The sequence below is a fragment of the Malaya genurostris genome, chromosome 1 (genome assembly GCF_030247185.1).
Source record: "Malaya genurostris strain Urasoe2022 chromosome 1, Malgen_1.1, whole genome shotgun sequence".
In the NCBI taxonomy this organism is placed as follows: Eukaryota; Metazoa; Arthropoda; class Insecta; order Diptera; family Culicidae; genus Malaya; species Malaya genurostris.
Window position 1 is genome coordinate 137,905,978 of NC_080570.1, and position 27,103 is coordinate 137,933,080.

General features: G+C 40.7%; 1 protein-coding gene across 6 annotated transcripts in view; it reads left to right on the forward strand.

The window, feature by feature from the left end:
- The window catches only part of LOC131425902 (uncharacterized), a 215,498-nt gene that overhangs the window by 16,783 nt on the left and 171,612 nt on the right, over nt 1-27,103 (forward strand). For 4 of the 6 annotated variants that reach the window (XR_009229041.1, XR_009229042.1, XM_058588180.1 and 1 more), the window contains exon 2: nt 14,158-15,331. Coding sequence is in view for 2 of the 6 variants with exons in the window: in XM_058588180.1 (XP_058444163.1) it covers nt 14,522-15,331 (810 nt within the window). In the remaining 4 variants the exon portion in view is untranslated. The remainder of the gene's footprint in view (nt 1-14,157; nt 15,332-27,103) is intronic. The other 2 variants (XR_009229043.1, XR_009229044.1) reach the window with 2 other exon arrangements.

Genomic DNA, 27,103 nt, shown 5'->3' on the forward strand with positions numbered 1-27,103 from the left:
ATTTTCGGTTTTCAGTGAAAATCGTATACTCTGCAGTATCGATATTCAACCGAAGCTTCCAGAACCGATAATGGCTGAAATCGATGGACAATGATCATCACTTGCTGTTTCTCGTACCTATAGTAGTAATAATTCCGGGTGTGATAACTTGAATTTATCATACTTTAGACTCTCTCTACAGTCAAACTGCACAGATTTTCAATACAGTGAATGAGAAGAATGCTTTACCTGAATTTACCTACCGACGATAGTTTGGTTTCGTCTTGTCGTAGGGAAACGAGTGAAGTTGGCATTGATACTCTCTTTTGTTGAAGTGATCAGACGAAAATTCATCCTCGTTTGTTTTGAATGCGGTCATTTTTGGAATGAGACAGTAAAAAGTAATGAATATGGGTTGTATTCTTTCATTGAAACTCTGAATCTAGATAAAGTTTGCTTCGGCAGTTTGGAAGGGGCCAGTCCTGGAACAAGAGCAATCCATGCCCCCTACATCAGTCCAAAGTCACTGGCTAATTACGTTTCATCTGCGTTCCGAGCAACACCTTTACGATTCACCTCCGCAGGGTGACGACGCGCGCGCGTGCCACAGTCCGTGACACTACACAAATCGTTAAACTGCTCCACAAAATTGGATGCGACCAAACGGCTTTCGCTTTATGTCTATCGCCTTCGCCAACGCCCGACGAACCGAGTCGAACCGAAATTCGTTCCGCAGAGTGGCTCACGGCACACCCGAACACCCGGCGTAACATCCTAATTGCGGATGACACTTGCGCTCGGAGGTTTTTCTTGCACAGACTTGCCGTTTGCTTGCCCACAGACTGGAAAATAAAGCTAGGGTTGGTTGTTGGTTTTGTGTTCCGTCGGTTGGCATTGAGCCAAACAAGCGATTCCATATCATAGTCCTGATTGGGAGCCGGGTCAGGAAATGGAGAGAGAGAGAGAGAAAAAAAACTGTCACCGTATGTCACAGCTCAGTCGTTGAGGCTTGTGGGAGACGACGGCTCCGAAGGGATTGCCTTCCTTTCATTAGTAATTTCCATTACGTGCCGAAATGTTGTGACAGTTTTATCTTTCGCTTCTGGACATTCACAAAACAAGAAATAATGCTGACTTTCCAGAGGGAACAAATGTTTGGGTTGCGAGCTTCTATTTTCCGGCAAGTTCTATCAAAAGTAGTCCTAGTTTGACGATTCGGAAATGTCCATCTCCTAAGGCCAAACCAATCAACGAGGCATCAGAAATGTTCTATTAATCAGACACAAAAAATGGCCTCAGAAGATTTGTTTGTTAGAATTCCCCAAGCGATAATTGAATTCACAACAAACCATGCTGTCAATAATATTCATCACTCTATTTAACAAAAAACGACGCCACTAAAGTTAACGGGGTCGATGCTAGATGCTTCGATGGCTAAATCGTTCCACTTGTAGAATTTCCACCGCACCAAAATAAAACCGTTCTGGAGGAGACAATTCAATTTCATCGTACTTCGATTAACGTTTTTCCATATTTACCACCTCAATCCTCACAACCGGTCGCCGTTGTCCTTTGTCGAACACCAATACCTGATTTATGTATATGGTAATGGGTTCTGAACGCTACAGGCAAAACGAAATCAATGATAATAACAATATCGTATCGTGTGTGCGCCATCGAGAACCCCGGAATGAGGGCGGTAAGTGTGGGGTGAGAATTTTGTTCCTCCAATCATACCATGTTGCATGTTTAGTTTGAGTGTTGTCAACTAGCACGTCATTCAATAATTTTTAAACTCTTCCCATCGATGATTTGAAATTGATTGAATTTGAATGTTGAGGACCTAGTGGGAGGGAAGAGTTTGAATGTTGGGTGATTTTTTTTTGGATACACACTAAGACTTAGTTAAAAATTTTCTAATCCTAAACCAAAACGAAAAGAGAGCTGCTGAGTGATCAAATTATCCATAAACGCAGTTATTCTACTACTGAAAACTATTGCAAAAAATAAATTTTCTTTTCCTCTAGTCTTCGACTTGTCAGTTCATAACAGTTTTTTTTAACTGTTGTGCCACTTAGCAGTTCAACAAAAATCCACCGCTAATCAATAAACAAGGCTAGCCACTGAATGATAAATAAACTTAATTATTAATATGGATTCTTTTTTCTTTAATAGGTCAAAAAGTTGTTTGAAATACAACCCGGGACTTCACCTCTTAGGCAGAGCTTTCTGTCAGCAACCGATTGGGACGCAAATGAACTTAGAGATGATCGGCGTATTCAACTCTTGTGGGATCTTTGGTTTTTGCTGACAGGGAAAGGGAAACGAATGTCATTTATCCATATTGAAGGTGGTTCGAAACAGTGTCCCTCCTGTAGTGGGCGGCCAACAGAAGAATGTTGTGCTGTGTCAATTATGCTCTGGATTTTAACGACGCTACAGCAAGACAATATCCCGAGTTCTTTGGTCGATAAACGATAACCAACACCGACAGAATGCTTACCAACAGCTGATAGAAAATACGGAACTTGAAACGTCCGAACTCTTTTAGCTCTCTTAATTGACCTGCAGGTTAGAATAAAAAATAGCACCACTGCACACAAACGACTCTACTGACCAAGTTATGACCGATTGACCGATGACCGATTTTGGACTTACTTTACTATGGGATGCCTTTTCAAAATTTACCCTCTGAGAGAGTGATAAGTTTTTGATCGTGAATATCTCTTGTTGTATCTAACGAATCAACATAATTTTTGCTACACGCCATCGGTAATATGATCACAATTTTATAATAAAATTATCAGTTGTGTGACATAATCTCAAATAATTCAAAATTAAACTTTTCTGAAATGTTTGGTATAAACGAGTATCAAAGAGGATAATCCATAAGGCGCGTTTGCCTGGCTCGTATTTTTAAAGCTCATAGATCAGTGATGTGTGAAAGGATTTATATAATCTAACTACCAATAGAATCGTCTTAAGCGTGTAAAGAAAAAGCATTGAAGTATTTCAATAGTACACTATTGAAAAACCTGTCTCATTTGACCCATGTCAACACCAGCCAATCAGAACGCGTTCTGAGGAAGAGAACAAAATATCCGCTGCTGTACAACAAATCGTTCGAGAAAAATGTTCCGAAAAGTGTTGAATATCGCAGTGAGTTCCACAATTTGGTCCTTCTGAAAGGCAGGAATGTCCCGTACAGTATCCTGATAGTTTCTTTCAATGAAATGCAAATCCGAAATGAAATAATCGACATTAAAATTTTGTATGCGGCCATTTTTATAGCCGTTAGGACCGCCCATTAGTGAAAAAGCTACAAACGAAATCACATAAAAAGAAAGCTGCTAACAAAAATTGGATAATTTTGGATTCTATCGTCACTGCGAGCAGATGTATTTTGTGTCGTTTGCAAAGCTAGTTTCACTTCCGACAAGAGTGATTACGTCACAGCTGCCAGTCATTTGCATGGATGAAAAAACAACGGTGGAGAGCATTACATCAAATCAGCCGTTCTAATGGCTCAAAAGTTTTCTAAAGAACTATTAGGATTTGTTGTTCGCAAATCGAAAGGAAATATCCTCAGTTTAGGGCAAATCTAGAACAGTTTGGTTAGATTTTTGCACTTCGCTGTGTGAAATTCACAGTAATCGAGATCAAGTGAAGCCTTCTTTGTTTTGGCGAAAAATGTGGAAAAGGGGAATGCTTGCATAATTCATAAAATTCATCAACTAATTGATATTCGGAAGTGTTAAGGAACATGTCAGTTGTTTTCGTATTCACGACATCCAGTTATGTCTCTAGCATTACTCACCCGCCTTTTTACCTTTCTCATATAGAAAGGTTATGCAATCACTTGAAAAACCGACTAGTGAAAATTGGCCCGGAGGGCCAAGTGTCATATACCATTCGACTCAGTTCGTCGAGCTGAGCAATGTCTGTGTGTGTGTGTGTGTGTGTGTGTGTGTGTGTGTGTGTGTGTGTGTGTGTGTGTGTGTGTGTGTGTGTGTGTGTGTGTGTGTGTGTGTGTGTGTGTGTGTGTGTGTGTATGTGTCAAATAATCTCACTAGGTTTTCTCGGAGATGGCTGAACCGATTTTGACAAACTTGGATTAAAATGAAAGGTCTCGTAGTCCCATACGGAATTCCTGAATTTCATTCGGATCCGACTTCCGGTTCCGGAATTATAGGGTAAAGTGTGTTCAATATTGTACACCGTCACTTGAACCGGCGAAACAAAAAACGTTAAAAATTTTCTAAACTGGTCTCAAAACCACACAAATCGAAAGTCATTATCAGTAGGCAACTAAACAAACCGATTCCGGCTATCCTCGTTCCCGGTATCCGGTTCCGGAAGTACCGGAAATAGTGGTCATAAATACCAAAATAGATCTTACTCACTTTTCTCAGCGATGGCTTGACCGATTTCCACAAACTTAGATTCAAATGAAAGGTCTCGTGGTCCCATACGGAATTCCTGAATTTCATCCGGATCCGACTTCCGGTTCCGGAATTATAGGCTAAAGTGTGTTCAATATTGTACACCTTCACTTAAAATATTTTCGGATACAACAAACATTTGAATCGTAATTTAGAGTGCGTACTAGTAGAGTTTGTGTGTCATGTTAGTTGGTGGTCGGTTCTTTGGTTTGTGGAAATGTGGATGACTCACGCAATCAAAGCATTGTTTTATTCTGTATGTTATACTAGTTAATGCACAAACAATCCTTTGGTTTGTTTCAAAAATGGAAGAGATAAATTTTGAATGGAAGACCACAATATTATATGTACATGAGAAAGGCATCATTACACCACTAGGTGGATTAAAACAGGTTTTATTGGATGCTCGCTCATGGAGCTCAGAACATATTTTCAGGCTTAGAATTTTGTTTCAGACTTCAGTTTATGAATTTATTTCCAGATTACAGATTCATAATTTAGAATAATGACTCTGAAACTTAATTCTAATCCTGGGTTGTGCAATTGGTTTCTTGACTGAATTTAGTTTCGAATCCAGAACTCTGATTTAGGATTTCAACCTCAGAACTCATGAACAAAATTCTGGATTTGAATTTCATGTCTAGAACATATGTTAGATTTGATAGAGCTTCGAACCCTAATTTTAGAACTGACTCCTGAACCAGAATCTAAATCCGAAATTTAGTTTCAGAATTCTTTTCCAGAATGCAGAATCTGCATGCTCGAGCTGAATTCCGGATTCTGGAACTAGATTTTGGAACTAAATTCAGTTTCTCTATTGAGGTTCGGAATTAAAGTTCAGAATTCAGTTCTAGAACTATTCGGAACCTGGATTTAGAATCCTGTCATGATCCAAAGTTTTGGATCTGGTATTGATTAATAAATGATGGAAAAAAGTACTCAACATTTGGAAACATCGGATAAACTCCGCAAATCGATTCTTTTTAGAACCATTGAAATATTCCCAAAGGATTACGCAAAGCTTACCTCATCGGAGTATCTAAATTTACTAAAAAAAACTGTATTTGTTCCGTGTTATTTATTTTGCATGGTAGAATATGTTGGTAGTCAATAAGACATACTTAAGTTAAGATTCATACCGTTACAATTCTGGAAGCAGAATAGTAAAACTTGCAAAATTCACTTAATATACTTATACGAACGATAATCCATGTTCGGCAGTGTGAAAAGAGCACGCGATTTACTCGAAGATTGCTGGACCGATTTTCACAAACTTAGATTCAAATTAAAGGTCTTATGGTCTCATAGGTTGCAATTGATTTCAACTGGATCCGACTTACGGTTCGGGAGTTACGAGATAAAATGTGCAAAATGAACTTCCATCGATTTATCCAGAGACCGCTAATCCAATTTTCACAAGCCTAAGTTCAAATGAAAGGTCTTATAACCTTATATAATCCTACCAAATTTCATCCGGATACGACTTCCTGTTCTGGAATTACAAACTGATACGTCGTTCCGGTTCCGGAAATATGGGGTAAAATTTGTAAAACATTGTTAAAATAAGTGCATCCCATTTTCTCAGAGATGGCTGAACCGATTTTAACAAGCTTAGATTCAAATGAAAAATCTTGTGATCCCATACAAAATTTCTGAATTTTGTGCAAAAAATGTAAGCGAAACTAATTTCTCTCAAAGATGGCGTGACCGATTTTCACAAAGTAAAATTTAAATTCTTTATAAAGCTTCTAAATTTCATCTGGATCTGACTTCCGGTTTCGGAATTATAGGGTAAAGTTCACAATTCTGAAAGATCATGAACTTAGCGAGGCACCTCTCGCCGATGATAACGCAAATAGGTGGATAATTTGTTGCTAATTAGTTGCAAATAATTACTGTAACTTTGAATTTACTGCTCATGTTTTTTATTTGTTTAAAATAAGCTTGAAAACAAATCGAAACCAGGTGGAGAGGTTGTTGCTAATTAGTTACGGTAATTTTGAGTGTGTAGCTCTTTTTTTTCGAGTACTTCGCAAAGTTCATATGGAGCTAACGAAGTACATCTTTTAAATAAGCTTGAATACAAATCAGAACCTAGTTGTTGCTTATTAGTTGCTAATTAGTTACGGTAGTTTTGATTTTTTCTCATTTTTTTTTTAATTTTTGTAGTACTTCGCTATGTTCATATGAAGTTAACGAAGAGCTCCTTTGAAATAAGCTTGAAAACAAATCGAAACTAAGTGGATAGTTTGTTCCTAATTAGTTACAGTAATTTTGAATGTGTTGCTCAATTTTTTTGCGAGTACTTCGCTAAGGTCATATGAAATTAACGGAGTGCCCCTCCTAAATAAACTTGAAAACATATCAAAACCCAGTGGATAATTTGTTGCATATTAGTTGCTAATTAGTCACGGTGGTTTTGAATTTGCAGCTCAGTTTTTTTAAAATTTTTCGTGCTCTTCGCTAAGTTCATAAGAAGTTAACGAAGCAGCTCGCTTAAATAATATTCAGAACAACTCAAAACCCAGTGACTAATTTGTTGCTAATTTTTCAATTAGTAACGGTAATCTTGAATTTGTCGCTAATTTGTTTTATTTTTTTTCGAGTACTTTGCTATGTTCATATGAAGTTATGAGCTAAGCTTGGATGGATAATTTTGCTAATTTTGCTTTTGATGCTCATATTTTTGAATACTCCAAGCTAACGAAGCACCCCTCCTAAATAAGCTTAAAAACAAATAAAAACTATGTTTATATATGCTTGAAAACTAATTGGGACCCTGCGGATAATTTGTTGTTTATTTGTTGCTAATTAGTTGCAGTGGTTTTGAATATGTTGTTAAATTTTTTTTAGTACTTCGTTAACTTCATATAAGTTCATAGCCGAAGTACATAAAAAAATGAGCAACAAATTGAAAATTTCGTAACTAATTAGCAACAAACTATCCATTGGGTTTCGATTTGCTTTCAAGCTTATTTGGGAGGGGTGCTTCGATAACTTCATATGAATTTAGTGCAGTAGTTAAAATAACTTTAAAAAATAAGCAACGGTTCCAAAACTACCGTAACTAATAAGCAAATAATAAACAACAATTTATCTACAAGGTTCCGATTTGTTTTCGAGTTTATTCAGAAGGAGTGCTTCATATGAACTTATCGAAGAACTCACAGAAAAAATTGAACAACAAATTCAAAATTACCGTAACTAATTAGCAACCAATTAGCAACATATTATTCACCTATTTGCGTTATCATCGACGAGAAGTGCTTCGCTAAGTTCATTTTTTTTTTTTTTCAATGGTATAATATATATTTTCAGGCACACTGCTTAAGCTCTAAGATGCCAAGGGTATTTCCTAATCTTAATTAACGACTAACTTAAAACTAGAATAGTATCATTAGATTATGTCGTCTAGAATTTTTGAAAAAAGCTTTTAGCTGGTATTCGGCAGGTGTCGGTGAATTGAATATTGCATGAATTCCAAATGGTGCTATATATGGCCGCTTCCTTTCGGTTCGTGTGGGTCCGCGGGAAACACCCCCAGGCTACGAAGGCCCGGCGGGTGGCCCGCATGCTGGTCATCGTCTGGAGCGTAGGACCGTAGGCGGTGATGGTGATGTTACGAAGAGATGAGAAAATAAAAAAAGTAAATATTGTGAAAACCGAGGTAAATAGGGGGTATGGAAACAAAATGTCTGAAAACTACAGAGATCTAATTAGTTGCCATCGAGATGGTGAAGAGACATGGAAGGGGGGAACGAAAAGTTAGTGACAAAAAAAGATCTTGTTAGTTCCAATGAAGATGGTGGACAGGGACGGTGATCGAGAGAATCGAGCGGATGTTAGTGTCGAACCTGTAGGTGGAGATTATACTTTCTGAGCGAGGTATAACAGATTACACTTGGATATTAATGTGTTTGAGGTACTGATATATAAGAAGCATATAAGAGATATCCCGACTAGCCAACACATCTCGGACCGGAACTTCAGGTGGTCTACCTCGGGCCCTTAGGGAGTCCTTTAATAAAGACCTGGCGTCACGATACTCCGTACACGTCCATACGACATGCTCGATGTCCTGATAACCGTCACCACAAGCGCAGAGACCGCTCTCCACGATTCCAATACGCCGGAGGTGCGCGTTGAAGGTGTAATGGTTTGACATGAGCCGAGACATCACACGAATGAAGTCACGACTCACGTTCATCCCCCTGAACCAAGGTTTCGTCGATACCCTAGGGATAATGGAATGCAGCCATCGTCCCAGTTCGCCATTGCTCCATGAAGTTTGCCAACTTTCGAGAGTTTTCTGACGAGAGATACTGAAAAATTCATTGAAGCAGATTGGTCTTTCATAAATATCACCTTCTAATGCGCCCACCTTAGCCAATGAGTCTGCCTTTTCATTGCCCGGAATGGAACAATGCGAAGGGACCCAGACTAACGATATTAAATAAGACCGTTCAGATAAAGTTCTCAAATGTTCCCGTATTTTCCCCAGGAAATATGGGGGATACTTTCCTGACTTCATTGCCCGGAGAGCTTCTATTGAGCTTAGACTGTCCGTGACAATGAAGTAATGGTCTTTGGGCAAGGTTTCAATGATCTCGAGGGTGTACTGAATAGCAGCTAATTCTGCGACGTAGACTGAAGCCGGATCACTGAGTTTGTACGAAGCGGTGATGTTCTGATTGAAGATTCCGAAGCCTGTGGACCTGTTGATGTTTGATCCGTCAGTGTAAAACATCTTTTCACAGTTGACTGTTCTAAATTTATTATAAAAAATATTTGGGGCCACTTGAGGGCGCACGTGGTCCGGAATTCCACGAATTTCTTCTCTCATGGATGTGTCGAAAAACACAGTAGAATTAGTAGTATCCAAGAAATGAGCACGGTTGGAAACAAACGAAGAAGGATTAATATTCTGAGCCATGTAATCAAAATACAAGGACATAAAACGGGTCTGAGAATTGAGCTCGACAAGCCTTTCGAAGTTTTCAATCACCATCGGATTTAAGATATCGCATCGGATTAGCAATCGATATGAGAGATCCCAGAATCGGTTTTTCAACGGTAAGACGCCCGCGAGCACTTCGAGACTCATCGTATGAGTCGACTGCATGCAACCTAAGGCAATACGCAAACAACGATACTGAATTCTTTCCAGTTTAATGAAATGGGTGTTCGCGGCAGATCGGAAGCAGAAGCATCCATATTCCATTACGGACAATATCGTTGTTTGGTACAGCCTGATCAGGTCTCCTGGGTTTGCACCCCACCAAGTTCCGGTTATTGTGCGAAGAAAATTGATTCTCTGCTGGCATTTTTGTTTCAGATATCTAATGTGACATTCCCAGGTGCCTTTGGAGTCGAACCAGACCCCGAGATATTTAAATGTGAAGACCTGAGCTATGGTTCCACCCCCTAGTTGAAGCTGTAGTTGTGCTGGTTCTCGCTTTCTTGAAAATACGACCAGCTCAGTTTTCTCCGTAGAGAACTCGATACCCATTTGAAGAGCCCATGTCGACAAGTTGTCGAGGGTATCTTGTAATGGTCCTTGGAGATCGGCAGCTTTGGGTCCTATAATGGACACAACGCTGTCGTCGGCAAGTTGTCTTAGCGTGCAAGATGTGTTGATACATTCATCGATATTGTTTACGTAAAAGTTGTATAAAAGGGGGCTTAAGCATGAGCCCTGAGGAAGACCCATGTAACTGAATCGTATTGTCGACAAATCACCATGTGCAAAATACATGTGTTTCTCGGACAATAGATTATGTAAAAAGGTATTCAAAACCGGCGAAAGACCATGCTGGTGCAGCTTCTTAGATAGGATATTTATAGAAACTGAATCAAAAGCCCCCTTGATATCTAGAAATACTGATGCCATTTGTTCTTTACGAGCAAATGCCATTTGAATTTCGTTTGAGAGCAACGCAAGACAATCGTTCGTTCCTTTACCCCTGCGGAAGCCGAATTGTGTATCTGAAAGTAAACCATTAGTCTCGACCCAATTGTCTAGACGGAAGAGAATCATTTTTTCGAACAACTTCCGGATACAGGAAAGCATAGCAATCGGCCGATACGAATTGTGATCGGAGGCTGGTTTCCCAGGTTTTTGAATGGCGATAACTCTCACTTGTCTCCAGTCGTGTGGAACAATATTACCCTCGAGGAACTTGTTAAACAAATTCAGCAAGCGCCTTTTGGCAGAGTCAGGAAGCTTTTTCAACAAGTTGAATTTAATTCTGTCTAACCCCGGGGCCTTATTGTTACACGACAAGAGCGCAAGTGAGAACTCTACCATCGAAAACGGTGTTTCGTTTGTATTCGAAGTCGCGGCGCGGGATATCTTCTGTTCCGGAACAGAATCAGGACATACTTTTTTAGCGAAATCGAATATCCAGCGGTTAGAATATTCCTCGCTTTCGTTCGTTGTGTTTTGGTTGCGCATTCGTCGGGCTGTGTTCCAAAGAGTGCTCATCGATGTTTCTTTTGTTAATCCGTCAACAAACCGTCGCCAGTAACCTAGTTTCTTTGCTTTAACTAAGTTCTTCATTTGCTTATCTAGCGCTGCGTAATTTCTATAATTATCAGGTGTTCCATATTTTCTGAACTTTTTGAATGCTAAAGATCTTTCCGCGTTCAGTGATGAGCACTCTTTGTCCCACCACGGGTTGGGAGGACGAATGTTAGTATTCGCGCCGGGTATACGTTTCGTCTGAGCTTGAATCGCAGTGTCGAGAATCAAGCCAGCCATAAACGTATACTCTTCCTCCGGAGGAAGTTCTTGTGTTGTTTCTAGTTTCTCAGATATCGATATTGCGTAGCATTTCCAATCAATATTTCGTGTGAGGTCATACAAAACATTGATTGTTTCCGATGGTCTTAATCCGCTGGCGATTGAAATTACGATAGGCAGATGATCGCTACCGTGGGGATCAGGGATTACCTTCCACGTGCAATCCAACCGTAGCGATGTCGAGCAGAGGGATAAGTCCAGCGCACTTGGTCTTGCTGGTGGTGCGGGAATTCGTGTCATTTCTCCCGTATTCAAGATTGTCATATTGAAGTTGTCGCAAATATCATGGATCATAGCTGATCTGTTATCATCATGAAGACAACCCCATCCCGTACCGTGAGAGTTAAAGTCTCCTAAAACTAACGTCGGTGCGGGAAGAAGTTGCATGATACTGCTGAGCCAGTGGTACCCAACTGAGGCTCTAGGGGGAATATAGATGGAAGAAATACAAAGGTCCTTGCCTTTAATTGTGACATGACATGCGACAACTTCAATACCTGATATCGAGGGGAGGTTAATTCGAAAGAAGGAATAGCACTTTTTGATCCCCAAAAGTACTCCTCCGTAGGGATTATCTCGATCCAGGCGATTAATGTTAAAATCGTGGAAGTTTAGTGATACATCAGAAGTTAACCAAGTTTCGCACAATGCAAATGCGTCACATTTCAGATTATTTACTAAGTATTTAAAAGGATCTATTTTCGGGATGATACTTCTACAGTTCCACTGTAAAACAGTGATCGAATCCTTGACCTCGTTCGAAAAATTAGCCATCGAAGGAAACGATTGCTGAGAGGAGGGGCCATTTTGCAGTCAGCTGCATCAAAAACATTTTAACTTTTGGCAGGAAAGTCATCAAAATACCTTTTAGGGGGTCAGAAATGTTGAAGACGGAAAATATAAAGTCCACAATGTCACTGAATTTTACAAGTCCAGCACTTGATGTGTTTTCTGGTTCCTTGGGGACTTTCGGGGTTTTGGGTGTCCCCGGAAGTGTTGGATATTCTTTCTCCGATTTCAAGTCTCCGGAACTAGGAGCTTTTGGCTTCTTCTTTTCGTTTTTTTTACCAACACTTCCTTCTGCTGTTACTTTTGGAGGGCCTTCAAGAGATATCTTCGAACCCTTTCTAGGGAGTTTAGGAGATGATATATTTTTCCTCTTCCTAAAACTACGAGGGACAGTTGAAGATGTACCTTCTTGAGGATCGTCAGAGTCGCAATCGTCCGCAGACAAACAGGTGTAGGGGTTCTGTTCAGGTGGTGTGGCGATTTTCAGCATTTCTGCGAACGAGCGGTTTGATCGTTGCTTGAGAGATCGTTTCATATGATCTCCACGCAATTTATACGCAGAACATGCTGTGAGGTCATGCGGGGCCGCCCCACAGTAAAGACACTTTTCAATGTCTCTGTCGCAAACGCCATCCGCATGACTCTCTCCACACTTCGAGCAGCGGGGCCGATTTCCACAATGGGAAGCTGTGTGTCCTAGTTGTTGACAACTAGTGCAATTCATTACCCGTGGTACGAAAAGTCGTACAGGTAGACGAACCCTGGCCAGGAGAACGAATTTCGGCAAAGCCGAGCCGGAGAAGGTCACCCGATACGAGTCCGAGTGGGGATAAGACTTTGTCCCATCCGCGGCGATCGATACTGAATGCAAACGTTTGCAGTCCAGTATCTTGACATTCTTAAGCAAGGGATCTTTAAAACATCCGACCCCATGTTTGAGAATGTCCTCGCATGTCAGACTTGGATCCGTGATCACTCCGTCTATCTCGACTTCGCGAGCTGGTATATAAACGCGGTAGTCCCGCGTAAAGTGATCGTTTCGAGCGATCTCATTAGCATGTTTCAGACTGGTCAACGAGACCCTGAGCTTATCGGGACGAATTTTTGAAATAAATTTCAATGTTGTATATTTCGACTCCAAGTCTTTAGATATTTTCAAAATATTAAGCGGTTTATTCTTCTCTTTGGTCCGAAAATAAACCACATAAAGGCCGGCCGAGGGTGAAGGCTCTTCGGGATACTGTTTAACCCGGTGAGTCTTACTATTTGGGGCAGATTTAAAATCTGTTTCCATTTTATCTTCGGGGGGCAGGGGAGAATTTAATGGACTTGCCATAGCGCGGTTGAGGTTCCGCGCAAATTATAGGGGGAGTCAAAATATAAGACGATAAAGGGACACGAAGGGAAAAAATATTATACTTAGCTAATGATCCGTAGCAACTCGGCCGCTGAGGCCAAGCGTTAGTTACAACGACCTCCAAGAATAAATATGCACACATCACCGGTTCACGGCACCACACTAAACGTCGGTTCACTGTTCTTATTGTTTTAACACAATAGCACCCGGCACTGTCTAACGGTATTTATTGTTTATACTGTATTGATCTACTGCACAAGCTCACGAACAAAAGATCTGATATTAAATGACCTTGAAACGGATTAGAATGGATTAACGCACAGCTGCTCTAATGCAAACTACCATCCGATCGATACGACGGTCACGAAAGGAAAAATGGAGCTAAGTTCATGTTCATCAATTCTAAACAAGATTCTCCACAATGCTTCGCTTTGAAAGATTCATAGTTCGACTCACGGTGTTTCTATAAAGTGCCAACCGAAAAATTGAAATAGGAATCGAATTGCACTAGCCGAGGTTCTAATGAAATCCACGTTTTTACAGACTGTTGTCAAGTTTCATCCTGTCCATTTTCGTTCATCCATTAATGCCGAGGACGGAAGCTTTCCGATTACATATTTTCCGTACTAGTACTCTGACAAACCAGAACCGACGCCACAATCGAAATTTCGTCAGCCTGAATGCGTTAGATTGTTCCCCGTATTTAAATTTCAACAACTTTTTCTTCAATATGTTCTAGCTGTTTTAGAAATCCACTGATTATTAACTTTCTTTTCTTTGAATTCCAGATTTTTTGGTGCAATCCAATCGAAGTGTTATTCGAAAGATCATCAACGGATTCCGTGAAGTCAGTGAGTGAGACAGGATCGGTGTTCCTGAAGCCAGTTCCAGTGAATCTGTACTGAAACAAGGATCAGAACCGATCGACAATTCTTCGGTAGCGCGCCCCAAATCGGCAGAGTAATGTTAATGCCCGCATGCGGCCACGGATCGGTGTGACTTCCGCGCTTGAATGCCCTCCAAACGGAAGCGCAAACGCAAGAAGCGACCGAAACCGACCGATTGCTGCACCGGTAAATCCGAGTAAGATTCGGACCACATTCGGACAACGCTGGTGGGGCATCCAGTAAACTGAACCGACAACAGCGCCTAATGTTCCTCCTGCTGGGGTGGATCCTGACGGTGGGCTTGGTTGGCACCACCAGTCCGCTAAGTGTGATTCCAGCTAAGTCACAGCATCAGCAGCAGCATCCGCAGCAACAACCATTGCAACATCCTCCTCTGGAAGGGGCTCCGGTTGCGGCGCAGTCCACCGGGATCGGCAGTCCCAATGGGTTGATCATCGAGGACTCACCGATCGCCCCTTCCTCGCAGTACATCGTACAGAAGGACGTGTGGAGCAGTGGCACAGGTGGCGTTGGGGGTGCTGCTGGCAGCAACTATCATAATAATCATCATCACCACAACCCCAATCAGGCTCCATCACAGTCATCATCCTCTAGTGATTCTTCCAGTAGTAGTGGTAGTAGTAACCCTAGCGATGACCCCCATCGATCCCCACTGGTTCCCGATAGTAACGATACTTTCCGTTATCTTGTCCCAGGGACAGGAGGCGGTGGTGGTGCGAGCGGTTCCAGCTTCAGCTGGGCCACGTTCTTCAGCGGGAACGAGTGGACACTGATGGAGTGCTTTTCGCTGCGCAGGACTCACCATCTGTACTATCAGATCGGGAATGGGTTGTTTCTGCTAGCCTTTCTGGCCCCGAACGCCCCGTTCGGGATGCTTTGGTTGCGCTGTCTGGTGATCGCCGCCAGTGTGCTGCTGATCATCTGGGGTTGGCAGGTAGAGTGCACCCTGGATGCCGTCATCTGGGCCAGCCTGTTTCTCATTATCAACGCGATCTACGTGGGAGCTTTGCTGTGCAAGCTGCGACCGGTCAAGTTCGAGAAGGAGATCGAAGCGGTAAGTCAAAAGAATGTTTTTGGTTTTTTTTTGTTGGTTTCAGATCTGATCCGCTTCTTAGTGGTCATAAATTTGATCGCAACGTCCAGATATCGTGGCACCGCGATGACCACGAAGCTGACGACTGTCGGTTCGGTTCTAAGCGAATTTCTTTTCTTTTTTTGGCGAGTTCCTTCGTCGGTACCTTGAACTTGGCTATAAATAACCCCATTTCAGGTTAACGCAATCAATCAGTTGCCGGCTGGTTTTTCTTTCCCACTTTCCGCGCAGCCGGTTAACCGCTATTTTGCCCCGCATTCCGCTGCCATTGCCGGTGAATGGTGGAAAAGAAATAAACCACCACCATCACGGTTCCAGCCGGTTGCTGATCAAGGTTAGCAGACGGCGGCGCGCAAGTCAGTTGATTATATTTGCTATCTCTGCCAATGATGACGAAGACGACGACGACGACGACGAGGATGACGATGATGAAGATGATGGAGATGACGTTAACGATGATGGCAATATGCTCAATTTGAAATGGTGACTTGTTTCCTGCGTTCGATGCATGAGCAGCACTGTCACCGTTTTGTCAGTGTAATCGAATGTCCGCTAATAAGTGCTTCCGCTGTTTGGATACGGTACTGACCTATCATAAACTGACTTCACTTGGTGCTTGAAACGAAACAAAAAAAAAAACAGAAAACCGCTTGAATGAAGCCATCGAAATATATTAAGGTGTTTGAAAACATTATCGGCAGTGTTGCCATTTTTTCTATTTGTGCTGAGGATTGGCGCTATTCCTACTTTGGGGAATTCCATTTGCTCCAAAATAAACCCATTCATAGTTTTAATTAGTTAGTTATAGATAGTTAAGTTTCAGGACAACTGAACAGTTCGATGAATGTACACACTGAACTTCGTTCGGTAATGATTTCATCTTTTGACGAGTTTGGAACTGCCAAATTTTTGTGCAACAGCAGTAAAAATAGACCTTCTGGGAAATGGAATGCCTGATTTGGATTGGATTCAGGAGCTGAATTTTAAAACTGAATTCAATACTTAATTTTAGATTTAGAATTTAATTTCTGAATGCAGGTTCAAAAGTTAAAACTGAGACTCTGGAACTGAATCCTAGTTGTAGATTTAGAAACTAGATTTTTGGAACTGATTTTGGTGCCTTACTTTAAGTTCGCAATTCGTATCCAGAATTCAGAATCTGGAGTTTGACTCTAGAATTCTGGAACTATATTCAAAAAATTGATTCTAGATCTGGAATCTGAAAAAAAATTCTAGATCTGAGCTCCGAAACAGAATTTCTGAACCGTTATTTAATTCCTGAATTCAGTTTCAAAATTCATTTCCAGAATTCAGGTTCGGAATTCAAAATCAGTATGCTGCTCTGGAACTAGATTTTGGAATTGAATCTAGGTGTCCATTAAATCCATTAAATTCGGAAACTAGATTCCGAAAATGAGTTCAAATGTCAGAATTATAGAACTGAATTCATGAACTGAGTTCTTGAGAGCTGAGCTCCGAACCTGATTTTTGCAACTGAATTTGGAGTCAGTGCCAGATTCCGAATTTAGTACTTCCTCTCCAGTTCCAGTTCCTGAATGCCCGGAATCCAGGTTTTGGTGTGAATCAATAGAATTGGTGGCTATATATTTCTCAAATCGGTTCTATCCAAAGTTTTCCTTATCTGAGTACGTAAATCTACAAAAAAAAACTACACCATTGTTTGTTGTAATTATTCTCATTTGTTCAGCGTTATTTGTATGGTAAAATATATCAGGTGTACAACTTTGCATCCGCCGTTTTCCGATAGGTGGCTGTACCGGCTGAGGCTGGTTAAAATACATAGATGATAATGCCTTTAAAGTGAGTGTACAGTGCCTAACGATTTGTCATCGCCGTTTCAGTGACAGTTGTTCTTGTTTGCGTATTATTCACGCTCTAAAATGTCTGTTTATGTGCCCAATTCTCGTCATTTGCGGGAAGTTTTACTTTTCTGTTACAATTCGAAAAAAAATACAGCTGAAGCGCATCGAATGCTCTCAGAAACTTACGGTGATGCTGCTCTGAGTAAAAAAACGTGTCGGAAGTGGTTTCAACGTTTTAAAAATGGTGATTTCGATGTCGAAGACAAACATGGTGGTGGCAGAGGAAAAACCTTCAGATTAACAACTAGAAGCATAGCTTGATGAAGATTCGTGCCAAACCCAAGAAGGATGAGGTGGGAAGTCTTGCCCCGCCCGCCGTATTCCCCAGATGTCGCCCCTTCTGACTTCCTGACCTATTCCGTTCGATGGCACACGGCCTGGCAGATCAACATTTTCAATCCTTCGAAGAGTTGGAAAATTGCTGTATGGATAGCGTCAAAAGAGGACTCCTTTTTTCGAGCCGGGATCCGAAAATTGCCGGAAAGATTGGAGAAAGTTGTCGCTAGCGACGGACAATACTTTGAATAATACATCTGTACGCACTTTTTCGCAATAAAGCTTTTAATTTTGGAAAAAAAACGGCGGAAGCAAAGTTGTACACCAGAAATTTGTCGTCAATAAGTCAAACTTGAAGTGCAAATAAATACTCAGCAAAAAAGAATAAGTTTAAAAAAAATTCCACCAACTTCACATTACACAACCTTATATCAAACACCCTTAAGATCATATTTGAGTTTTGCATATATGGTCTTCAAAAAGTATCGATTATCGTCAAATTAGATCAATTTTAGTATGACCACTAGTAAAGTCAATAAGTTTTCTTGGAAATTCCGTTCTGCGGACCATGAACCAATCTAACAAACATATTCAAGATTTTTTGGATTAAACACTGGAAAATGAATCTATCCGTTATTTTAAATATGATATATTTTAGAAGTGCGATTTATGGTCAGCAAAACGGGCGTCATTTGTCATTATTTTGAATCAATTCCAATTACGATATAAAGATAAGTGGAGAAATCAGTGAAATTACCCTTTCGACGAAATGGCTTTCGGCTAAAAACTTACGTCCCTCTTTGTATAAATATATATAGATTGTATAGTGCCAACTTTTCTTTTCTTCCTTCTAAATCTCATATATTTCTCAAACAATTGTTTTGAAAAAACTTCGCAGTCCACAACATCCACTTGTTGACCATTAGGAATTTGTTGCCCACTAAAATGAGCTATCAAGCTACTGGTCAGTTCGCTTCCACATCTCATCCAAGTCAGTCGATAAAACAAAACCGCTTACGTTCGGGACGGCAGAAACCAAGTACAGTATTGTGTAGTGAATAATAGAACGACCTCGAAATGAGTGAACCAAACGAACAAAAGCTACCGCCGGTACGAAAGAATACAATTATTGTTGACTTCAGACAGTGCAAAATTCGACCTTCGATACGAGAACTTGAAGGTTTGCTTAAGGAGCAAATGCATCTTGACATTAAACGTGTGAATTTACTTCAATGCACTAAAACAAATAATGTTGTGTACATCCAGTTTTATAAAGTGTTGGATGCAATTCAATTCGCAAAAGACAATAATAATGTGCACTATGTGGAGCATGAAAATATCAAGTATAACATTCCAGTATATATGGAAGATAGTGCTATAGAAGTGCGTGTGCATGATCTTCCCTCAAGCGTCATCGATCCTTATATTCGCCATACCATGTCCCAATACGGAGAGATTCTCTCTATCGAAAAAGAAAAGTGGAAGAATTTTTTCCCCGGTATTCTAAATGGTGTACGTTTGTTACGCATGCGCTTGAGGAGGCCTATACCTTCTTATGTGACATTCGGTCAGGATACAAGAATCCCGTGCAAATCACTTGTTACCGATGACAATCAGATAGCCACATGTCAATATTTCCAAAAAGCTGTTCACTACGGTAAGCCATGTGATAAACTGGACAAGGAGACAACTACACCAAAGGACAACGGTGCTCCCTTCACACAAACCCCAAGCAACTCCAGTACACCTGTGACAGCCGCCAACAACAATGAAGCACCCCTTCAACGAAACCATTCAACGTATTCCCTATAGAACAAAGTACACCGGCTGCAGTTAACAACTTACCCTCCAACCAACCAGCAATTGCAAACAATGTACAACAAGGCGCATCTACAGCAACTAGCAACGAAATCAACAACAATACCACGGCAATGGATGACGAGACGAACCACGAACAAACTGCCCCTCAATCCTCGCAGGAGGGAAATGGAAGCTCCTCTCCCTCTAGAAAAAGGGTGACAACGAGATCCAATACAAAAAAATTTTTAGCTAAAAATTCAGCTCAATCGGCCACGTAAAGCTTGTACGCAAGCTTTTATGAATAAAAAGCTACTGATGGGCAAGAGGGACCAGTTTGAGAATCACTGGTCTAGTACATCTCCGAATCAATTTTCTTGTTTTGCCTTTCTCATAGAGAAAGGCTATGCAATCGCTGTGAAAACCGATTTTACAACCGCAGCCCGTAGGGGCCGAGTGTCATATACCATTCGACTCAGTTCGTCGAGATCACAAAACGTCTGTATGTGAGTATGTGACAAATAATGTCACCTAATTTTCTCAGAGATTACTGAAACCGATTTGCACAAACTCAGATTTAAATGAAAGGACTTATGGTCCCATAGACTGCTATTCAATTTCATCCCGATCCGACTTCCGGTTCCGGAATTACTGGATGATATGCACCGAAAAAAGGAAAAAAAATAGTCACACATGTTTCTCAGAGTTGGCTGAACCGATTTCCACAAACTTAGATTCAAATGAAAGGTCTTATGGCCTAATACAATGTTCTTGAATTTCATTTAGATCCGACTTTCGGTTCCGGACTTACAAGGAAATATGTGCATATTTATTAATAAATGCACATTCAATTTTCTCCGAAATTTCTTAATCGATTTTCATAACTTAAGAAGCAAATAAAAGGTCCCAAAATTCTTGTAAAAGTCCCTAAAAAGTTGATGCAGATCCGACTTCCGGTTCCGGTATTACTAGTGAAAATGAGCCCAGAGGGCTAAAGACTGTCCCAGAAAGTATGGACGCACCTTGATTTCGCTGTAAATAATTCACAAGTGTTAGATATTCAAATTTTATTCGATGTACTGATAATATTAGACTACAACAACAGAATATTATCCTCAACATTTGCTACTTAGTCATTGTAGACTAGCTGGCGAACCTTCTTGCGAACGTTCCTCATTAAATTCCGTACAGACTTCTTGGCGACAAGTTTTGACACTTTTTTCCAATCTTTTTCGAACTGTTGAATGGTTTCGGCTGCCGAGACATGTTTCCTGAGATGTGCCTTCGTTGATGCCCAAAATTTCTTGATTGGTCGAAGTTGTGGGCAATTTGGTGGGTTCATGTCTTTTGGGACGAAAGTGACATTTTTGGTAGTATATCATTCTACCGTTGATTTCGAGTAGTGGCAAGAAGTAAGATCTGGCCAGAAGACAACAGGATCCTTGTGGCTTCGAATCATGGGTAGAAGTCGTTTTTGTAAACATTCCTTGATGTATATTTCGCTGTTCATTGAAGCAGTGGTGATGAAGGGTTTCGAAATCTTACCGCAGCAACAAATTACTTGCCAGACCATAACTTTTTACCAAATTTTTCGACTTCAATCGATGTCTCGGACTGGTTTAACCCTTGCCCTTCTCGCACCGTATAATATTGTGGTCCCGGCAAGGATTTGTAATCGAGTTTCACGTAGGTTTCGTCGTCCATGATTATGCAGTTCAAGTTTCCAGCAAGAATCGTATTGTACAGCTTTCGAACCCTCGGCCTGATCGATGCTTCTTGTTTTGGACTACGTTTTGGTTGTTTCTGCTTCTTATAGTTTCGAAGATTCAAACGTTCTTTAGCACGAAGAACATTTGACTTCGAAGTGCCCACTTTTTTGGCCACATCCCGAACTGAAACCTCCTTCTTTTGCTCGAACGCCTTCAGTATACGTTTATCCAACTGAGGGTTAGCAGGACTTTTTTTTCGACCAGTTTTCGGTTTATCCTCAAAGGTCCGGTTTATCCACGCATTTCGAAACAAACTAATGAAATCACCGAACTTCCTGATTGCATTTCGCACGGCTTTTTCACTTACTCCTTCCATTTTTGCTATCTTTCTCAGTGACAGTCCGCATTCTGTGCACCATTTGTACACAATTTTTCGACGTTGTTCTGCTGAAAGTCCACGCATTTCGAAACAAACTAATGAAAACGAATAAACAACTGCACAAGTGGTTAGAGAAGAGTGTAAACAACAGGACTCAGCCATAAAAATTGACAGATTCTGAACCATTGCGAAATGGCAGCGGTTTTTGGTTGCGTCCATACTTTCTGGAACAGTCTTTAAGTGTTTTATATCATTCGACACAGTTCATCGATCTGAGCAATGTATGTGTCTGTGTTTATGTGTATGTGTGTGAGTATGTGTCAAATAATGTCTCTCATAAAATAATAAACCTCATAATCCCATAGGTTGCTATGGGAATTTTCATTATGCTTTCATAGGGTAAAATTCTCGCTAATACTGTGATTCATGAAAAAGGAAAAAGGGAGTATTATTTTGTGCCGAATTTCTTCTTTCAAGAGTTTTTGAAAAAACCGTTGGACTTTTTACTTATTTTTTTCTGACAAGTTGATTGAAGAACTCTTGAGAAATTAATCCAATTAAAGTGAGCTACCCAATGTCATTCAAATCCAAATTTAAGCGTAATCTTCGGAATACCGTTCTTTCCAACGAGTCCAAGTCGAAGAATGTCCCACCGAATGTAAGTGAAGACCGAGAACCAACCTCTCGGTCGCCGAGTCGGGAGACGACTCAATTAGAATCGCAAATCGGCCTCGCCTCGCGTCTCATAGCTCTTTTTCCTCCGCGGACCACTCAAGTAACAAATTCACGTTGCAAAACAATGCCTACATAGGGCTAAAGCCTGTGTATGGCAGAGAGAGAGAAAGAAAAAAAACTCCCACGGTCGGTCGTAAACTCCGGTGCCCCGGTCGGTATTCATTATCATTATTATTGGTGGCTCTACTGAATAAATAAGACATTTGGATCACATCCACCTACACAACTCCAGGGCGGGTGTGGCCCAGCCAAGGAACCTGACAAACGCAGCAACAGCAGCAGCAGCAGGGAAAGACACATCCGGCAAGGGTTCGCTGAACCTGCCGCCCCTTACGGGTCCGGGTCGTTTCATTGCTATTCATGTATAAGAAGCCGTTGGACTTGAAAACTGAATTGACTATTGAAGTTGAATTTGCGCGGAAAATTTCTGCCGGATGACCAATGGTTGACTCCCACGTAGAATCGGCTTTTCATAAGTTTAGACGTTTTTCCTCGTAGTGAATAAATATAATAAAATCTTCTCCATAGAAAAATAAATCCACGAACGGAAAAAAAATTCTCATTTTCCTTCAACAAACAAGCTCAGACCGGCGGCGCTTCCCGGAATGAGCTTTTAATAACGGTCCACTGGCCGTGGAAAATGTTCAACGTTCGCCGTGTGCTTATTTTTCATCGAACCTTAAAGCCCATCAGTGTTCATTTATAACGATCTTTCCGTCTTTTCGTGCAGAAAAACATTTATTTAATCGTTTTCGAATTGCTCCTCGTGTTTTGCAGCACCGGCCGGGACGATCTCTCTTTCTCTCTCTCTCTCTCTCTCTCTCTCTCTCGTTAGAGAAGGTCATCAGAAAACACTAAACGTGGTTTAAGTCCTGACCCCCGTGTTGGCACCTTCCACGTGGGGGTCACGGGGTGGGGTGATGAGGGCTAACGAAAGAGCGACGAAAAACTGTCTGTACCGTCGATGTCGATTGTGACTGCATTGCGACTCGAGCCAAACAATTTGCATCTGAAATAAAAATATGCTTCCGAACCGGGAACGACTGAATAGACTGCTGGGTCAAATCCAATTTCGGTGTGTGTGTGGAGTTGGCTGCCGGAATTTCGAAATAACTAGTGTTTAGGCAATTCTAGTTCGTATGAATATAAATTCAGTTTTAAATTGGCACTCCCACAAACATTGCGAAACCTGCTAACGAGGGCCACATTCAGTAGAAGATGATATAACAAATTTGTTGAGAAAATCATTCTCTAGTTTCACAACACTATTTTATTTCAGCTGGCCAAATTATTGACAGCACTCAATTATCAATGGGTTCGAAAAAGAAATAACGAGATATATAAAAACAAAGACACCAAACGAAACCTAAAAGTTTAAGAATTTAACAATTGAAGAACCCAAGAGTGCAAGAGTCCAAGTGTTCGCACGTCCAAAACCCTTTGAATCAAAGAATTTCAGAATCAAAGAATTCGAGAATCCAGGAGTTCATCTGTATAAAGGTCAAAACAAACAGATACAGTGGCTAGAATAGATAAGAGGCCACAAATTTAAACGTCGAATTAACCCCAATAATCCCGAAACCGCGAATCCAAAAACGAAGAAGTTTGAGAGACCATTAGTCCAGAAGTTCACGGGTCCAAGAAATAGTAAGTTCTATAGTCCAACAGCCCAAGAATCGAATAATTCAAAAGTCCACTAGTCCTTCAGCCTCAATAGTCCTAGTGTCCAAGAGTCTCAGTGTCTCAGAGTCCAGTTATCCAATGCTAAAAAAAAAGTTTAAGAGTCTAAGCGCCTAAAAAGCCAATCGTTTAGGAGTTCAGCATTCATGATGTTGAATGAACTCAAGATTCGAAGAGTCCAGAAATCCAACACTCCAAGGGTTCGAATGTCCAACAGTACACGTGTCTAAAAATCCGCGAGTTCTAGAGATCGAAAGTACAAAGACCAAGAGTCCAGAGCTGCAATTGTTCGAGAGGCCAAAAGTCAAGAGTCCAAGAAAACCGAAGTACAACAATCGAAGAGTTCAGGAGTCTAAGAGTCCAGAAGTCTTACAGCTCAATACTCCTAAAGTCCAATAGTGAAAGAGTTTAAATGTTCAAGAGTTCAAAGCTCAAATAGACCAAAGCCCAAGGGTCTAAGTCTTCTAGAGACCAAGACTCCAAATCGCCAAGAGTCAAAATCCAACATTCTGAAAGTCCAAGAATCTCATAATCCCAGAGTCCAAGCATCTCTGAATCCGAGAGTTCAAGAGTCTCAGAATCTATTTGTTCAAGAGTCCAAAAGTCCAAAAATCCAGAAGTCCAAGAGATCAAGAGCCCAAGAATTCAAGAGTCCAAAGTACATAAGTGCAAAAGTTCAAAGCTAGTTCCTAGAGTCTGAGAGACCAAGAGTCAAAAGTCAAAAGAAGCCTGAAGTACAACAATCGAAGAATTCCAAAGTCTAAGAGTTCAAAAGTCTGAGAGTCAAATACTCCTAAAATACAATAGTGAAAGAGTTCAAATGTCCAAGAGTCCAAGAGTTCAAAGCTTTAACAGCCCAAAGCCCAAGAGTCTAAGACTCCTAGAGACCAAGATTCCAAATCTCCAAAAGCCAAAATCCACCATTCTGAAAGTACAAGAATCTCATAATCCCAGAGTCCAAGCATCTTTGAATCCGAGAGTCCAAGAGTCCAAAAGTACAGAAGTCCAAAAATCCAGAAGTCCAAGAGTTCAAGAGCCTAAGAATTCAAGAGTCCAAAGTATAGAAGTTCAAAAGTTCAAAGCTCCTACAGTCTCAGAGTCAAAAGTCAAAAGAAGCCTGAAGTACAACAATCGAAGAGTTCAAAAGTCTAAGAGTGCAAAAGTCTGAGAGTCAAATAGTCCTAAAATATAATAGTGAAAGAGCTCAAGTGTCCAAGAGTCCAAGAGTTCAAAGCTTCAATAGCCCAAAGCCCAAGAGTTTAAGACTCCTAGAGACCAGGACTTCAAATCTCCAAAAGTCAATATTCAGAAGATCCAAGATTTCAAGTGTTCAAGAATCTCATAATGTAAAAGTTGAAGTATTTCTAAATCCGAGAGTCCAAGAATCCAGAAGTGCAAAAATCCAAGACTCCCAAAGTGCAGTAGTTTAAAAGCCCAAGAGTCTATAGCTCCAATAGTCCAAAAGACCAAGAGTCTAAGACTTCTAGAGACCAAAACTCCAAAAGTCAAAATCCAAGATTTCGTAATCTAAAAGTTGAAGCATCTTTAAATCCGAGAGTTCAAGAATCTCAGAATCTAAGCGTTCAAGAGTCCAAAAGTGCAAAGGTCCAAGACTCCAAAAGCGCAATAATTCAAGAGAGAAAGAGTTTATTGCTCAAATAGTCCAAAAACCCAAGAGTCTAAGACGTCTAGAAACCAAGACTCCAACACTCCAAGAATTAAAAGTACAAGAGTCTAGAGCTCTAAAAGAAACCCATGAGTCCTCAGAGTCTAGTAGTTCAATAAAAAAAACAAGTCTTAAAACCCCAAGAAGCCAATCGTTCAGGAGTTCAGTGGCCCAAGCTCAATATCATGGACTTGGATGCTGAGCTAAAGAGTTCAGGAATCTAACAGTCCAGAAATCCAACACTCTAAAAGTTCAAAGATCAAAGAGTACGCGAATCCAATAATCCAAGAGTACAAGAGATCGATAGTCAAAAGACCAACATTTCAATAAACCAAGAGTCAATTTTCCAAGTTTAGGCTTCTTGGTCCCACAATCAAAGAGTTCAAAATTCTTAGAGTCCACAAGTCCAAGAGTTCAATACTCCTAAAGTCCTGTAGTGAAAGGGTTCAAATGTCCAAGAGTCCAACAATACAATAGTCCAAGAGTTCAAAGCTCCAATAGCCCAAAGCAGAGTCTAAGACTCCTAGAGACCAAGATTCCAAATCTCCAAGAGTCAAAATTCAAAAATCCAAAGATCCAAGATTTGAATGTATCCAAGAATCTGATAATTCAAGTCTCCAAGCGTCTCTGAATCCTAGAGTTCCAAGCGTTCAACAGACCAAAAGTTCAGAAGTCCAAGAGTTCCAGAGTCCAAAGGTCCAAGAGAACATAAGTCGAAAAATTTATAGCTCCTATAGTCTGAGAGACCAAGAGTTCAAAGCCTCTGTAGTGTAATAAAGAGTCCAACACTTCTAGAGAACAATACTTCAAATCTCCAAGAATCAAAAGTTCAAGTGTTCAAAGCTCTAATAGTCCGAAAGGTCTAGAGTCAAAAGTCCAAGAGTACGAAAGTCGAACAATTCAAGAGCTCAGCAGTCCAATAGTCGAAGATTTCACGTGTTCAAGAATCCCTAAATTCGAAAGTCATAGAATATAAGAATCTAAGCGTTCAAGAGTGCAAAGTCCAAGAGCTCAAAATTCCGAGATTCCAGAAGTCCAACAGTTCAAGAATCCTAAAGTTCAAAGGTCCGGGTTCAAGACTCTTGAATTTAAAAAGTTCAAAACACCAATAGTCCGCAAGATCAAGAGTCTGAAGCCCGAAAGGCCGAAAGTCCAACAATCCAAACGTTCAAGAATCCAGCAGTTCAAAACTTCCAAAGTTTAATAGTCAAAGAGTCTAAAATTTCAAGAATCCAGCAGTGTTAGAATCCAAATGTTCAAATCTCCAACAGTCCAAACGCCCAAGAGTCTAAGACTCCTAGAGACTCCAAAACTCCAAGAGTCAAAAGTCCAAGAGTTCAAGAAACCAATAGTCCAATAGTCCAAAGGTCAAAAAGTACAAGAGTTCAAAAGTACGAGATTTCAAGTGTCCATGTATCCCAGAATCCGAGGGCCTAATAATCTAAGAGTCTAAGCGTTCAACTCAAAAGTACAGAAGTCCAAGAGTTTAAAAATGCTAGAACTCAAAGTTCCTATAGCTCGAGAGACCAATAGTCAAATGTCCAAAAGTCTAACAATCCAAGAGTTGGGTCCAAAAGTCCAATAGTTTAAGGGTCCGACAGTCGAACA